Below are 15,252 nucleotides of genomic sequence, written 5' to 3' on the forward strand. Positions count from 1 at the left end.
AGTGAAAATGTTGTTAAATATTACGCATGATAGCATCACTTGTCCGTTGAGGTGTAGTTTCAGTGCAAAATAACCAAGTCATGGATGACTGACACTTTGGCAGAGGGGTTTTCCAAGGCAGCGTTGTAGGGGCTCAGCTGCCAAAATCTTACAAAGCTAGACCTGACATATTTCTGTATAATACCTTGCACAATTGACACAATTCTTTCTGTCACAGTAACTTTTTATTTACATTTTCAATGGGCAAGTTTATCAGGTGGAAGTAAATCTTTTTAAACACAAAAGCCACCCACACACCCACCTACAGACTAAGCAATATGGCATGTTCAATGTAAGGATTAATTAATATAATACTCCCCACGTAAATCGACATTTCAAGACATTTCAGAGGCCTTGTAAACCACATATTTATGATATAACTGATACAATTCAAATCCTCTGCTCTCCTCAATATCCATTGTGCTTTGAGCCCGAGTTTGCAGTTGGCTGTTTGCAGTTGGCTGTTTGTGGTAGTCTGTTGTCAAAAGGAAGGCTGTCCAGTCTCATACCACACATTTGATTTAATGTCGTCTTCAAAGAGGTCATTTCGTAGATTTTCTTCATTACGCATTTCATGTGTATTACATTGTTTTCTTTCTTCATAACACATTTGTGTACATTACACAAATCCCAATATGTCTAAAGTTAGCTAGGTAGCTAATGTTAGCTGGTCTAGGGGTTAAGGTTAGGATTAGGTAACATGCTAGCTAAGTAGTTAAAGGGTTAGGTTTGGGGTTAACTAACATGCTAGCTAAGTAGTTAAAGGGTTAGGTTTAGGGTTAACTAACATGCTAGTAGCTAAGTAGTTAAAAAGTAGTAAGTTGTTGCTAATTAGCTAAAATGCTGAAGTTGTCCATGACGTGATTTGTTTGTGTTGCTATACGGTTGCGTTATACGGCCACCCATCCTCCCCGACCAACATCCTTCCTGTCTTTTCTGTGTTAAGTAACCCGCTTTCTTTATCTGTGATTGAAATGTTTGTATGCCTGTCATGAATTTCCAATAAGCAATTTGTGTCTATTTCACAATAATCTGTGATAGTCCTAGCAAGTCAGAGGAAACCACCACCATCTGATCTCCTTTCAAACTTTATCTCACATGGTTATCTCTTATTCTCATCTCTCTCTCTCTCTCTCTCTCTCTCTCTCTCTGACACTTCCTCCCTCTCTCTCTCTCTCTCTCTCTCTCTCTCTCTCTCTCTAATCTGTCCTGTTCATACCTCTCTCTCTCTCTCTCTCTCTCTCTCTCTGTCCTATTGGTGTGGTTAATTGCCTCAAGTTTACTCCCTCTAATGCAATTTAGTAGGGTCGGAGCCCCTTCATCAGCCTAACGCCGGCATTTAATTAAGTCTCCCGGGTTAGGTAGTAGGCTGCACTCCATCAGCAGATCACATGGTCATTAGTAATTAATACACTGACAGGATTAGCGCTCGCCGCTAGGCTTGCACGGTGTCGCTAGAGGGCAGAGGGGTGGCATGGTGGCCTGAGTGATGGCTTTGAGAGGGAGAGAAAGAGAGAGAGGGAGAAAGTGTGTCTGTGTGATGGGTCGGCGTGTGTGTTGTCGGGGGAGAGGCGGGTAAGAGTGTCTGTGTGTGTGTGATGGTGTGTGTGTCCATGCCAGTTTTTGCATGCTTGTGTGTGTGTGTGTGTCCTTGCCAGTTTGCTCACACAAGTGTGTGTGCACAAGGCTTCCCTCCATTGTGATGGGAGTCCTTTCTCTCTCCAGCAGTAATGACATCATTAGAGGTCGAATGGATTTCCATCTGCTCGACCATTACTCTCGCCCCACTTTGGGCCGCCCCGCCACGACGCAACGCGGGTCAGAATTAGAACAATGGGCTAAATAGTCCCGCTAAATTATGAAGCTATTACGAGTGGGAGGCTAATTTAGAACATATGTAGTCCTGGAGAGAGAGATATGGAGAGATACTGGGGGAAGTCAATGAAGAAAGTTAACTTCCTTACCCGACATCTTCAATATCTGTCAATCTGGGGTTATTGTTAGATCTGGATAAGATATTTATGAACGTTGATGAGACATGGATGAAGTGTGTTTTAAATATGCAGACGGACTTAGAAATGGGGGATGTGATCATTTGATGACTCGCCATAAGTCTTTAGCGGATGGCTGTATTAATCTCGATTACATCAGTTATAGGTCATTGTTCTGCTGACAACATAATTCCTTATGTTCAATGTATTATATGACATAATGCTATTACATACATGTATTAACTGACATAGGGCTATGAACTGATATCATTATAGTTCCATTAGTTGTGTGGTTTGATGTTCTTGGGAGGATGGTAGATTAGGCTATATTGTCACCACTCACAGTGATGAAGGTTGCTCTACACTCCACTCCGTTGGATGAATCCTAACTTGAAAAACAAAGAACTTCTGTAAGTGAGTTGTCATTGATGGCATGTAATATGTATTGTTTTACTCACCTTAGTGTATTGTAAGTGGCTCTGGATAAGAGCGTCTGTTAAATCTAAGTAGGTGCATGAACCTTGGCTAAATGACTAAAATGTCAATGTTCTATAGGTTCTGTTGATGGACTACCTGGATGTGAAGAACACTAAAAGTGCTGCCGAGCCCTCTGCCCAGCTCACCTACGCCAGCACCGGCAGCGAGTTCGCAGCCTTCTTTGCCAAGAAGAAACCCCAACGTGCCAAGCAGTCCCTCTTCAAGTAAGACACAGACAGGCTAAACAACTTCAGCATTGAGGGCCTAGATTAAGCCTACTCTTGTACTATAAAACATGCAAAGTGGAGAATATCTGTTGAAAGTGCTTTTTACTTAAGGAAAATAGGAAAATGTCATGCCTTGGCCTGATCGGTTTGGTCAAGGCGTGACAATGACCATAGGAGTTGGCAAGACAGCACAAACAGATCTGGGACCAGGCTAGAGTGACAGCACAAACAGATCTGGGACCAGGCTAGAGTGAAAGCACAAACAGATCTGGGACCAGGCTAGAGTGACAGCACAAACAGATCTGGGACCAGGCTAGAGTGACAGCACAAACAGATCTGGGACCAGGCTAGAGTGACAGCACAAACAGATCTGGGACCAGGCTAGAGTGACAGCACAAACAGATCTTGGACCAGGCTAAAGTGACAGCCCAAACAGATCTGGGACCAGGCTAGAGTGGCAGCACAAACAGATCTGGGACCAGGCTAGAGTGACAGCACAAACAGATCTGGGACCAGGCTAGAGTGAAAGTGTGTTTCTCTCTTCCAGGTTTGAGTCGTCTTCTCATGCCATCAGCATGAGTGCCTACCTGAGGGAGCAGAGGAGAGAGCTGTACAGCAAGAGTGGAGAACTACAAGGTGAGGGAGGGAGGGGGAGGGGTGTGGAGAGGTACATAGCTGGGATGGAGTGGCGCAAGGGAGGTGCTAAAACAAAGAGCGCCCGTGTCGCACCTCAAGCCCAACACTATAACAGAGCCCTGCGCTGGCCAGGTGCGTGCATAGACACACCACACAGACAGACAGACAGACAGACATACAGCGAGGGGGAGATTGGAGAGTCTCACTGTTCCACATCTTTTCTTCTGTCTCTCTTTTCTCTCCTTCTCTCGCTCCGCGATGACCTTGTGGTTTCAATCACGGTGCCTGACAGCACTGTTTGCCTGCTTGTTTCGTAGTTTTTTTCACACCACGTTCCTCCGAGACATTGCCTGTGTGTAAAATGGAAGAGAGAGAGAGGACGTCGAAAAAGAAGAGGGGTTCCGAGATAGGAGAAGAATTTTCAGATCCTGCGTATTCGGTCATATGTCACAATTTCCATTATTGCATTTCGAGCAGACTTTAAGGTGAGTCACAGCAATGCTAAGTGTCACCTGTTTAGCATTGAGCAACGACCCTCCCTCGCAGGCCTCGAGGTATGATTTCATTTTTGATAGGAAACGCCAGTCAACGCTGACCTAGCATACAGGCCGCATACACAAAATGATCGCTCCGTTCGAAAAGTCCAGATGAACATTTCCTTAAAAAAATGTGCTTCAAATAGCGGCTAACTTTTTTCCTTACCCCTCGGCAGCTCAGATGTGAAAAAGATAATAAAACAATATTTGGGCCAGTGGTTGAATGCCTGGCGGCGTTAAAAGAAGATTAGATTTCTCTGCCTTTCATTTCTGATGTCACAATGCTTAGCTCGGGATCCGCAGACTGCTAGGGACCTGAACAGTAGAGAGAGATTCAAGGAATCAGATGATTTAGAAAAGTGAAATAAATCGACTTGGTTGAAGGGAGGGAGGGGGGTTGAAAGTTATCATCACACCACTGTATGTAGAAGACATTCAGGGATTTCTGAAGGAATACATCAGAATTAGAAAAACATGTAGAGACTGAGAAAACGTCCGTTCTCTTTTTCAAATGTAGCTGACTGTAGAACAGAGAGAGATTGCGAGATGATGAGTTAGCCTTGCCAAGGGATTATCCAACACTTAAAGAGAGCTGTCTTTTCTCTACTAGACACAAGATCTCACCTCGATGTACAGTAATCCATTCACACAGTCAACCATCACCAGTACACTTCCTCTATTGGCTGGTATCAGTTTGATAGTGCAGCTGGCTCGGTTGGTTGGAGTGTGATGTTTAGAGCTCCAAGAATCAAATCTAACTAATTCTACACTCAGGGGCCAGTTTATTAGGTACACCACCCTGTTTACGAAAATGGTTCGCTTTGCCATGGCTTGCTATATAAAGTAGGCAGACAAGCATCCAAGCGTTCAGTTACTGTTCAATTGAACGTTAGAATGGGAAAAACGAGTGACCTAAGCGACTTAGAGCGTGGTATGATCGTTGGTGCCAGGCACGCCGTTTCCGGCCTCCCAGGCTTTCACACACGACAGTGTCTAGGGTTTACAGAGAATGGTATGACAAACAAAAAACATCCAGGCAGCGGTGGTCCTGTGGACGAAAACGGCTCATTGATGAGAGGTTGAAGTAGAATGGCAAGAATCGTGCCAGCTAACAGGCGTGCCACATACATGCAAATAACGGCACAGTCAGGATTTGGCATAAGCATAGCCCCATCCTGCCTACTGTCAACGTTACAGGCTGGTTGCGTTGGTGTAATGGTGTGGGGAATGTTTTCCTGGCCCACGTTAGGTCCCTTGGTACCGATTGAGCAACGTTTCCATGCCCCAAATAATTCAGGCTGTTCTGGAGGCAAAGAGAAGTCCGACCCGGTACTAGATGAACTGGCCACTGAGTGTAAATCTAATGTAATTAAATCTATCCATTCAGTCATCTGTACAGACGCAAGGGCACTGTGTTTCCCATGAAAAATAAGGGCTGTACTTTTCTGCAGTGACAGGAGTTTACTACTACTACCTGTTGATGGTGCTAGAGAACTGACATGTTGGACTGTTTGTTCTTTGTCTCTTTGCCTGTGGGAGATGATGCATTCTGTTACAAATCCTTAACAAACAGTATTGCTCAGGGGAGTGCGTGTGTTCTTGAGTGTGTGTGTGTGTGTGTGTATGTGTGTGTGTGTGTGTGTGTGTGTGAGGGCACTTCCGTGTCCCTCATTACGAACACGCGCCCAGAGCTTAGGAAGCTTAATTACAGCGGCTCTCCAGTAAAGCACACCGCGTACGCTTCCATTAATCCACAGCTTCATCTAAAGGCTTCATTATAGCTACATATGGACCCACAGCTAGGTGGGTGTGTGTGTGTGTGAAAATGTGTGTGGGTTTGTATAGGGTAAAGGTGTGTGTGTGAGGGAGGAGACATGTCCCTGTATGTGTAATCTCCCTCTAGAGTCTCTCTCTCTCTTTCTAGTCTAGAATCATATAGATACTTTTTCCTTCCATTCCATCCACTCCCAACACCATGAATAAATGATGGAAACAGGGAAACCGCTTCCAAGGTACAGATATGTTATCATGCCCCTGAATGCATGCAATTGCAATTGCTATAACCTTTTATTTCCCGTTTTAGATTTTTCCTCCAAAGTGCCGGTTGGGAGTGAGCGAGCGGGATGGTCATCATTGCCATTTCCAAGATGCAGCGTGAATATTTCTCAATAACCACGTTTTTTTTTTTTTTACTACACCTTTCAGTTGTTTTTGTCAGCGCAGCAGCAGAACAGAGCTGTATTACCTTACCCCAGTGTTGAAATGACAACTACAACATGGTCCAAACACAAAGGGTTGTCTATCAGCCTCCTGCCCCGTATGACCTCCCCTCCCACCCAGACGCTACTCTGCTTCACACCTTTCTATCCCTCTATCCGCCACCTTCCCTTTTTACATTTCTAAATGGACTCCACTCTCCGCAGTAGTCCACCTTGAATTGAGTTACAACATTTGTTTATTTCTCTCTTAATTCCCATTGTGTGTGTATGTGTGTCCTTCTGTGTCTGCCTGCATGTGTGTGTGTATCTGTCTATCTAGAAGAGAAAAGGCAATCTGTGTATTAGTGGTCTTGTTTATGCATAATAGCGTGCTACCCTGGGGACGAGGAGTGGGAAGGCGCGCTGTGACTGACTGCTCCGGGGGAGTGGGACCTGTGTTTCCCGTCAAACTGATTTGTGCCACACAATGGGGAGGGAGAGAGGTGCAAATGGAAAAACTGACTGAAAGAGGGGAAGTAGCGAGAGAGAGGTGTGTGTGTGTGTGTGTTTGCACTAATGCATTTGTGTGTGTGTGTGACTATGTATGTCGGCCAGTATGTTTATATCTGTGTACTGTGTAAGCTACATGCAGCTGCACCGATTGATGCTCCCGTGCGTGTCTCTTATGTCAGGCCTGTTGGGTGGAGGGGTTAGGAAGAGGGCTGTGGCAGACAGGCCTGTTTGGTGGAGGGGTGAGGAAGATGGCTGTGGCAGACAGTGAGGAGTAGCCCCATTCTGACTGTTCTCTAATGGAAGTCCATAGCAAAGAACACCTCTCATCTTAGTCTGATAGTATCTCTCCAACAGCTTCCAGAGAACCAATATCTTATAATATAATAATAATAATAATATGCCATTTAGCAGACGCTTTTATCCAAAGCGACTTACAGTCATGCGTGCATACATTTTGTGTGTGTAATCAAATCAAATCAAATCAAATTTTATTGGTCACATGCGCCGAATACAACAGGTGCAGACATTACAGTGAAATGCTTACTTACAGCCCTTAACCAACAGTGCATTTATTTTTTACAAAAAAAGTAAAAATAAAACAACAACAAAAAAAGTGTTGAGAGAAAAAAGAGCAGAAGTAAAATAAAGTGACAGTAGGGAGGCTATATATACAGGGGGGTACCGTTGCAGAGTCAATGTGCGGGGGCACCGGCTAGTTGAGGTAGTTGAGGTAATATGTACAGTGGGGAAAAAAAGTATTTAGTCAGCCACCAATTGTGCAAGTTCTCCCACTTAAAAAGATGAGAGAGGCCTGTAATTTTCATAATAGGTACACGTCAACTATGACAGACAAATTGAGAAAAAAAAATCCAGAAAATCACATTGTAGGATTTTTAATGAATTTATTTGCAAATTATGGTGGAAAATAAGTATTTGGTCACCTACAAACAAGCAAGATTTCTGGCTCTCACAGACCTGTAACTTCTTCTTTAAGAGGCTCCTCTGTCCTCCACTCGTTACCTGTATTAATGGACCTGTTTGAACTTGTTATCAGTATAAAGACACCTGTCCACAACCTCAAACAGTCACACTCCAAACTCCACTATGGCCAAGACCAAAGATCTGTCAAAGGACACCAGAAACAAAAGTGTAGACCTGCACCAGGCTGGGAAGACTGAATCTGCAATAGGTAAGCAGCTTGGTTTGAAGAAATCAACTGTGGGAGCAATTATTAGGAAATGGAAGACATACAAGACCACTGATAATCTCCCTCGATCTGGGGCTCCACGCAAGATCTCACCCCGTGGGGTCAAAATGATCACAAGAACGGTGAGCAAAAATCCCAGAACCACACGGGGGGACCTAGTGAATGACCTGCAGAGAGCTGGGACCAAAGTAACAAAGCCTACCATCAGTAACACACTACGCCGCCAGGGACTCAAATCCTGAGTGTCCCCCTACTTAAGCCAGTACATGTCCAGGCCCATCTGAAGTTTGCTAGAGTGCATTTGGATGATCCAGAAGAGGATTGGGAGAATGTCATATGGTCAGATGAAACCAAAATAGAACTTTTTGGTAAAAACTCAACTCGTCGTGTTTGGAGGACAAAGAATGCTGAGTTGCATCCAAAGAACACCATACCTACTGTGAAGCATGGGGGTGGAAACATCATGCTTTGGGGCTGTTTTTCTGCAAAGGGACCAGGACGACTGATCCGTGTAAAGGAAAGAATGAATGGGGCCATGTATCGTGAGATTTTGAGTGAAAACCTCCTTCCATCAGCAAGGGCATTGAAGATGAAACGTGGCTGGGTCTTTCAGCATGACAATGATCCCAAACACACCGCCCGGGCAACGAAGGAGTGGCTTCGTAAGAAGCATTTCAAGGTCCTGGAGTGGCCTAGCCAGTCTCCAGATCTCAACCCCATAGAAAATCTTTGGAGGGGAGTTGAAAGTCTGTGTTGCCCAGCTACAGCCCCAAAACATCACTGCTCTAGAGGAGATCTGCATGGAGGAATGGGCCAAAATACCAGCAACAGTGTGTGAAAACCTTGTGAAGACTTACAGAAAACGTTTGACCTGTGTCATTGCCAACAAAGGGTATATAACAAACTATTGAGAAACTTTTGTTATTGACCAAATACTTATTTTCCACCATAATTTGCAAATAAATTCATAAAAAATCCTACAATGTGATTTTCTGGATTTTTTTTTCTGATTTTGTCTGTCATAGTTGACGTGTACCTATGATGAAAATTACAGGCCTCTCTCATCTTTTTAAGTGGGAGAACATGCACAATTGGTGGCTGACTAAATACTTTTTTCCCCCACTGTACATGTGAGTAGAGTTAAAGTGACTATGCATAAATAATTAACAGAGTAGCAGCAGCGTAAAAAGGATGGGGTGGGGGGGCAGTGCAAATAGTCCGGGTAGCCATGATTAGCTGTTCAGGAGTCTTATGGCTTGGGGGTAGAAGCTGTTGAGAAGTCTTTTGGACCTAGACTTGGCACTCCGGTACCGCTTGCCGTGCGGTAGCAGAGAGAACAGTCTATGACTAGGGTGGCTGGAGTCTTTGACAATTTTGAGGGCCTTCCTCTGACACCGCCTGGTATAGAGGTCCTGGATGGCAGGAAGCTTGGCCCCAGTGATGTACTGGGCCGTACGCACTACCCTCTGTAGTGCCTTGCGGTCGGAGGCCAAGCAGTTGCCATACCAGGCGGTGATGCAACCAGTCAGGATGCTCTCGATGGTGCAGCTGTAGAAATTTTTTGAGGATCTGAGGACCCATGCCAAATCTTTTCAGTCTCCTGAGGGGGAATAGGCTTTGTCGTGCCCTCTTCACGACTGTCTTGGTGTGTTTGGACCATGATAGTTCGTTGGTGATGTGGACACCAAGGAACTTGAAGCTCTCAACCTGTTCCACTACAGCCCCGTCGATGAGAATGGGGCGTGCTCAGTCCTCTTTTTTTTCCTGTAGTCCACAATCATCTCCTTTGTCTTGGTCACGTTGAGGGAGAGGTTGTTGTCCTGGCACCACATGGCCAGGTCTCTGACCTCCTCCTATAGGCTGTCTCATCGTTGTCGGTGATCAGGCCTACCACTGTTGTGTCGTCGGCAAACTTAATGATGGTGTTGGAGTCGTGCCTGGCCATGCAGTCATGGGTGAACAGAGAGTACAGGAGGGGACTGAGCACGCACCCCTGAGGGGCCCCCCGTGTTGAGGATCAGTGTGGCAGATGTGTTGTTACCTACCCTTACCACCTGGGGGCGGCCCATCAGGAAGTCCAGGATCCAGTTGCAGAGGGAGGTGTTTAGTCCCAGGATCCTTAGCTTAGTGATGAGCTTAGAGGGCACTATGGTGTTGAATGCTGAGCTGTAGTCAATGAATAGCATTCTCACGTAGGTGTTCCTCTTGTCCAGGTGGGGAAAGGGCAGTGTGGAGTGCAATAGAGATTGCATCATCTGTGGATCTGTTGGGGCGGTATGCAAATTGGAGTGGGTCTAGGGTTTCTGGGATAATGCTGTTGATGTGAGCCATGACCAGCCTTTCAAAGCACTTCATGGCTACAGACGTCAGTGCTACGGGTCGGTAGTCATTTAGGCAGGTTATCTTAGAGTCCTTGGGCACGGGGACTATAGTGGTCTGCTTGAAACATGTTGGTATTACAGACTCAGTCAGGGACATGTTGAAAATGTCAGTGAAGACACTTGCCAGTTGGTCAGCACATGCTCGGAGTACACGTCCTGGTAATCCGTCTGGCCCTGCGGCCTTGTGAATGTTGACCTGCTTAAAAGTCTTACTCACATCGGCTATGGAGAGCGTGATCACATAGTCATCCGGAACAGCTGGTGCTCTCATGCATGCTTCAGTGTTGCTTGCCTCGAAGCGAGCATAGAAGTGGTTTAGCTCGTCTGGTAGGCTTGTGTCACTGGGCAGCTCGCGGCTGTGCTTCCCTTTGTAGTCTGTAATAGTTTTCAAGCCCTGCCACATCCGACGAGCGTCAGAGCCAGTGTAGTACGATTCAATCTTAGTCCTGTATTGACTCTTTGCCTGTTTGATGGTTCGTCGGAGGTCATAGCGGGATTTCTTATAAGCGTCCGGGTTAGAGTCCCGTTCCTTGAAAGCGGCAGCTCTACCCTTTAGCTCAGTGCGGATGTTTCCTGTAATCCATGGCTTCTGGTTGGGGTATGTACGTACGGTCACTGTGGGGACGACATCATCGATGCACTTATTGATGAAGCCAGTGACTGATGTGGTGTACTCCTCAATGCTGTCTGAAGAATCCCGTGTATGGGTGGTCCCGGGGATCGAACCCACTACCTTGGCGTTACAAGCGCCGTGCTCTACCAGCTGAGCTACAGAGGACCACTCATATCTTATAACTCAATCATACACAGGGTTGCAAAATTCTGTGAACTTTCAATACGTTTCCTGGTTTTCTAGAAATCCCATTTGGAGGATTCCCGGAATCAGGAGGGAATAAACAGGAAATCCAGAATCCTCCAACTGGGATTTCTGGAAAACACATCCTCTTCATACCCCTCATGTTCCCAGATCACAAATGGAAAAAATCATAATCTAGTTTTTATATTTTTTTTAAATGTGTATTTATTTTTGTACTTTTTACCCCTTTTTCTCCCCAATTTCGTGATATCCAATTGGTAGTTACAGTCTTGTCCCATCGTTGCAACACCCGTACGGACTCGGGAGAGGCAAAGGTCTAGAGCCATGCGTCCTCCAAAACACGACCCTGCCAAGCCGCACTGCTTCTTGACACACTGCTCGCTTAACCCGGAAGCCAGCCGCACCAATGTGTCAGAGGAAACACCGTACAACTGGCGACCGAAGTCAGCGTGCATGTGCCCGGCCAGCCACAAGGAGTCGCTAGAGCGCGATGGGACAAGGACATCCCAGCCGGACAAACCCTCCCCAAACCCTGACGACGCTGGGCCAATTGTGCGCCGCCTCAATGGTCTCCCGGTCGTGGCCGGCTGTGACACAGCCTGGGATCGAACCCGGGTCTGTAGTGACGCCTCTTGCACTGCGATGCACCACTCGGGAGGCGCTGCACCACTCAGGAGGCCCCTTTTTATATTTTTTTTATATAAAGATCACTCATTTCATCTGTACCTCCTTCAGTGCCCCGTGTTCAAGGGTAACGATGCCATTGACTCGGAATTAAGCGATCGATACTTGACTTCTGCCGACCTTCCAATTATGATTTATCATATTCATAAATGGAACCTGAAAATGGAATTGAACTTCCCCGGGAGAAAAGTCAATAATGATTAGATAATTAAATTGAGGGAAGGTGTTAGGTACATGCTCACCCTCTCTCTCGTTTAGTCTGCTGATCTCTTTCTCTCTCTCTTTTGTTCATTCTTCTTTCCCTTTCTCTTGACTTGTTACTAAGGCCTTGATTGATCCACATGGTCTGAATGTACGATATCGGGGATCTTTCCTTTGGGATTGCGTGCCTGACTACTTTTCTAATGACAGACGGGTGGGTGGGTGTTAGTGTTGCACGGTATACTGAAACTTCTGTACTTTTTCGATACTAGAACGTGAAAAATGGTTCGGTAATATAATTTTTGTTACTTTCGGTACTTCTGTCAAGTCTGTCTATCAGCGCAGCCGATGTCCCCTTATAGCGCTAGAGCACCGTGCCTGCTCCACTTACTAATTGCTAGCTCTAGCCTTTCCTGAGGAACCACTGAACTAACTGGGAGGCTGGCTGCATCAACACTTATCCTGAACAGAACTTAACACACACGTCAAAATGTTGCAACTGTTAATTACTGTTCGCAAAACAATGTCTAGAACAATTTACAATGCAAGAACATACCGATAGCGTACTTTGTTTGGAATAATATGCAAACCATAATGATCATGCAAAATATGCTGATTTCAAAGCTGATTGACATAAACAAAACATACAGACGTTGCCAAAAATGGTATTCATTAACTTCTTCTCCCACACCTCAGTCACATCACTCCTATCTCTCTCACTGTGTTGTGAATGATGTCATTAGGTCTTAAAGAGACAGCGCACACTTGTATAAAATAAGAGATTTCTTCTTCTATGCAAATGTTGTTGATCAGCACAATAAAATAAGTCCCAAATGGAAAGGAAACAGATTGTTTTTCATCTGTAGCCCCATGAAATCAGCCAAAACAAGCTCTATAACTCAATGCATACTCACACCCCTATTGAATATGGATTCACCTGTATTGTGAATAGGTCTAGGCTACATCTTGATTTACCCAGTTTATCTATAGAGATTTACCATTCAAATAAATGATTACCATTATGTTGTTATGTAGATTGGTAAAAACTAATTGATTGTATGATTGTATAATTGATTAATTAACGCGTACATGGCTGTCTTTGAAAAATGGAACTCAAAAGATCTGTCTGGATCAAGTGCCATTCTGTGACTTTGGCTAATATGCTGTCTTTTTTTTGCTGTGGTATCGTTTTGGTATCGTGATGGTATCGAGTTTCGTAATGGTATCGCGTTTCGTGATGCTAAACCTGGTATTCATGTCAAAATGATGGTGTTGTTACAACACGTGTGTGTGTCTCTCTGTCTCTGTCTGTCTCTGTCTGTGTATCCACACTTATTTTGTGTATTTTGCACTTATGCAAGTGCCTGTGTGTCTCCCCTCCTATAATAACAACAGACTATTGGCAGTCAAGCCGGTCTCTGAAAGGCCACAGAGATGTTGTTGTGTCAAATATTACAAAGGACCCCACTAAAATGGCCATTTATAAGCAGTTTGTTACAGTATTCGTTTTTAAAGACCTAAAGAGATACTGTTCAATACTTTATGTGACGGAGAAATCCTCTGACTTCACAGATACAGAAAGTAGTACTCAGTTAAACACAAGACGCACATTTAAAAAGCTGTTATGGTTGATATTGCTTGTGCAGTTTTCAGTTTGGAGCCTTGGTTATGTTACAACGTTTTAATCTAGTGGCACCTCTCTCTTATGGGCGGTTAATTGCTGGAAATGATAAGAGTCTCTGATTAGCTGTGTTGCTGTCCATATCTATTCATTTCAGCACTGCTACTCTGAAACAATTTGTGAATACGGGCCCTGATCAGTGATAGCGACTTATTGGTATAGATGATAAAATACTTCACCTTTTTTTAAGGTAAAAATGTAGTGGAGCTACCAGATGAATTGCTATTATAGATCGGTTAGTTTGGCTCCTGGATGCGGATTTTGCTGAAAGTGGTATATCAGACCATATACCACTGGTATGACAAAAAAATATTTGTACTGTTCTAATTAAGTTTGTAACCAGTTTATAATAGCAATAAGGCACCTTGGGGGTTTGTGGTATATAGCCAATATACCACGGCTAAGGCCTGTATCCAGGCACTTCATGTTGCGTCGTGCATAAGAACAGCCCTTAGCCGTGGTATATTGGCCGTATACCACACCTCCTTGTGCTGTATTGCTTAATTAGACTACAGTTGACAAAATAGTTACTAGAAATATTAAACTAATATCAAACTAGAGACTACACTAAACATACAAAACTAGTCCATAAAACAACTTTGTCAGACTAATTGGAGCCTCGTTCCTCTCTTGTGATTTTTCATCAGTACACACACCCCCACCCCACTCACACACAAACATCCATCCGTTTACATTCATCGGACCAATGATCTCCTCCGCAAAGCTTCCATTTGGAGAGAAACATGTGAAATTCAATTACGCTGCTGTTTCCCCAATCCTCCAACTCATTTAGACACTCCCTGTTCCTCGCATTCCCCCTCTCCAAATTAAATCACTGCAAAACAGAAAGCATCTGAATAGTGCATAGATACTTTGGGTAAGAGCTTGCTATCCACTCAATTTACAAAATTGCTTACTTTTCCCCTTAGTCTGGTCCCAGATCTGTTTTTGCTGTATAACCAACTCCTGGTGATGTTTAGCATAACAATGACCATAGGAATTGGCGATACAGTGCAAACAGATCTGGGACCAGGCTACTTGAAGTACTCAGCTGTATGGGTTATAGGACTAGTTAGTTAGTTTCTCTACTAATCAGTCACTAGTACTCAGCTGTATGGGTTATAGGACTAGTTAGTTTCTCTACTAATCAATCACTAGTACTCAGCTGTATGGGTTCTAGGACTAGTTAGTTAGTTCGTTTCTCTACTAATCAGTCACTAGTACTCAGCTGTATGGGTTATAGGACTAGTTAGTTTCTCTACTAATCAATCACTAGTACTCAGCTGTATGGGTTCTAGGACTAGTTAGTTAGTTAGTTTCTCTACTAATCAGTCACTAGTACTCAGCTGTATGGGTTATAGGACTAGTTAGTCAGTTTCTCTGCTAATCAGTCACTAGTTCTCCACTGTATGGTTTATAGGAATAGTTAGTTAGTTAGTTTCACTACTAATCAGTCACTAGTACCCTGCTGTGTGGGTTATAGGACTAGTTAGTCCGTTTCTCTGCTAATCAGTCACTAGTACTCCACTGTATGGGTTATAGGACTAGTTAGTTAGTTTCTCTACCGGGGCTTGTTAAACCATAGTTTCAGACACTATTAATTGAGGGAGGAAGAGGGTTACACATTACTCAATGTGTCTGACAACATCAGCAGTTTGAACTGC

The 15,252-nt window shown here is 44.4% G+C and overlaps 1 protein-coding gene across 1 annotated transcript in view; it reads left to right on the top strand.

Annotated features, from left to right (window-relative positions):
• LOC121549993 (exocyst complex component 4) overlaps window positions 1–15,252 on the top strand; it is a 171,041-nt gene that overhangs the window by 48,665 nt on the left and 107,124 nt on the right. The window contains exons 8-9 of the mRNA XM_041862039.2: window positions 2,586–2,731; window positions 3,282–3,370. Coding sequence (XP_041717973.2) covers window positions 2,586–2,731; window positions 3,282–3,370 — 235 coding nt within the window. The remainder of the gene's footprint in view (window positions 1–2,585; window positions 2,732–3,281; window positions 3,371–15,252) is intronic.

This window comes from Coregonus clupeaformis, chromosome 2 (assembly GCF_020615455.1).
Source record: "Coregonus clupeaformis isolate EN_2021a chromosome 2, ASM2061545v1, whole genome shotgun sequence".
Lineage (NCBI taxonomy): Eukaryota > Metazoa > Chordata > Actinopteri > Salmoniformes > Salmonidae > Coregonus > Coregonus clupeaformis.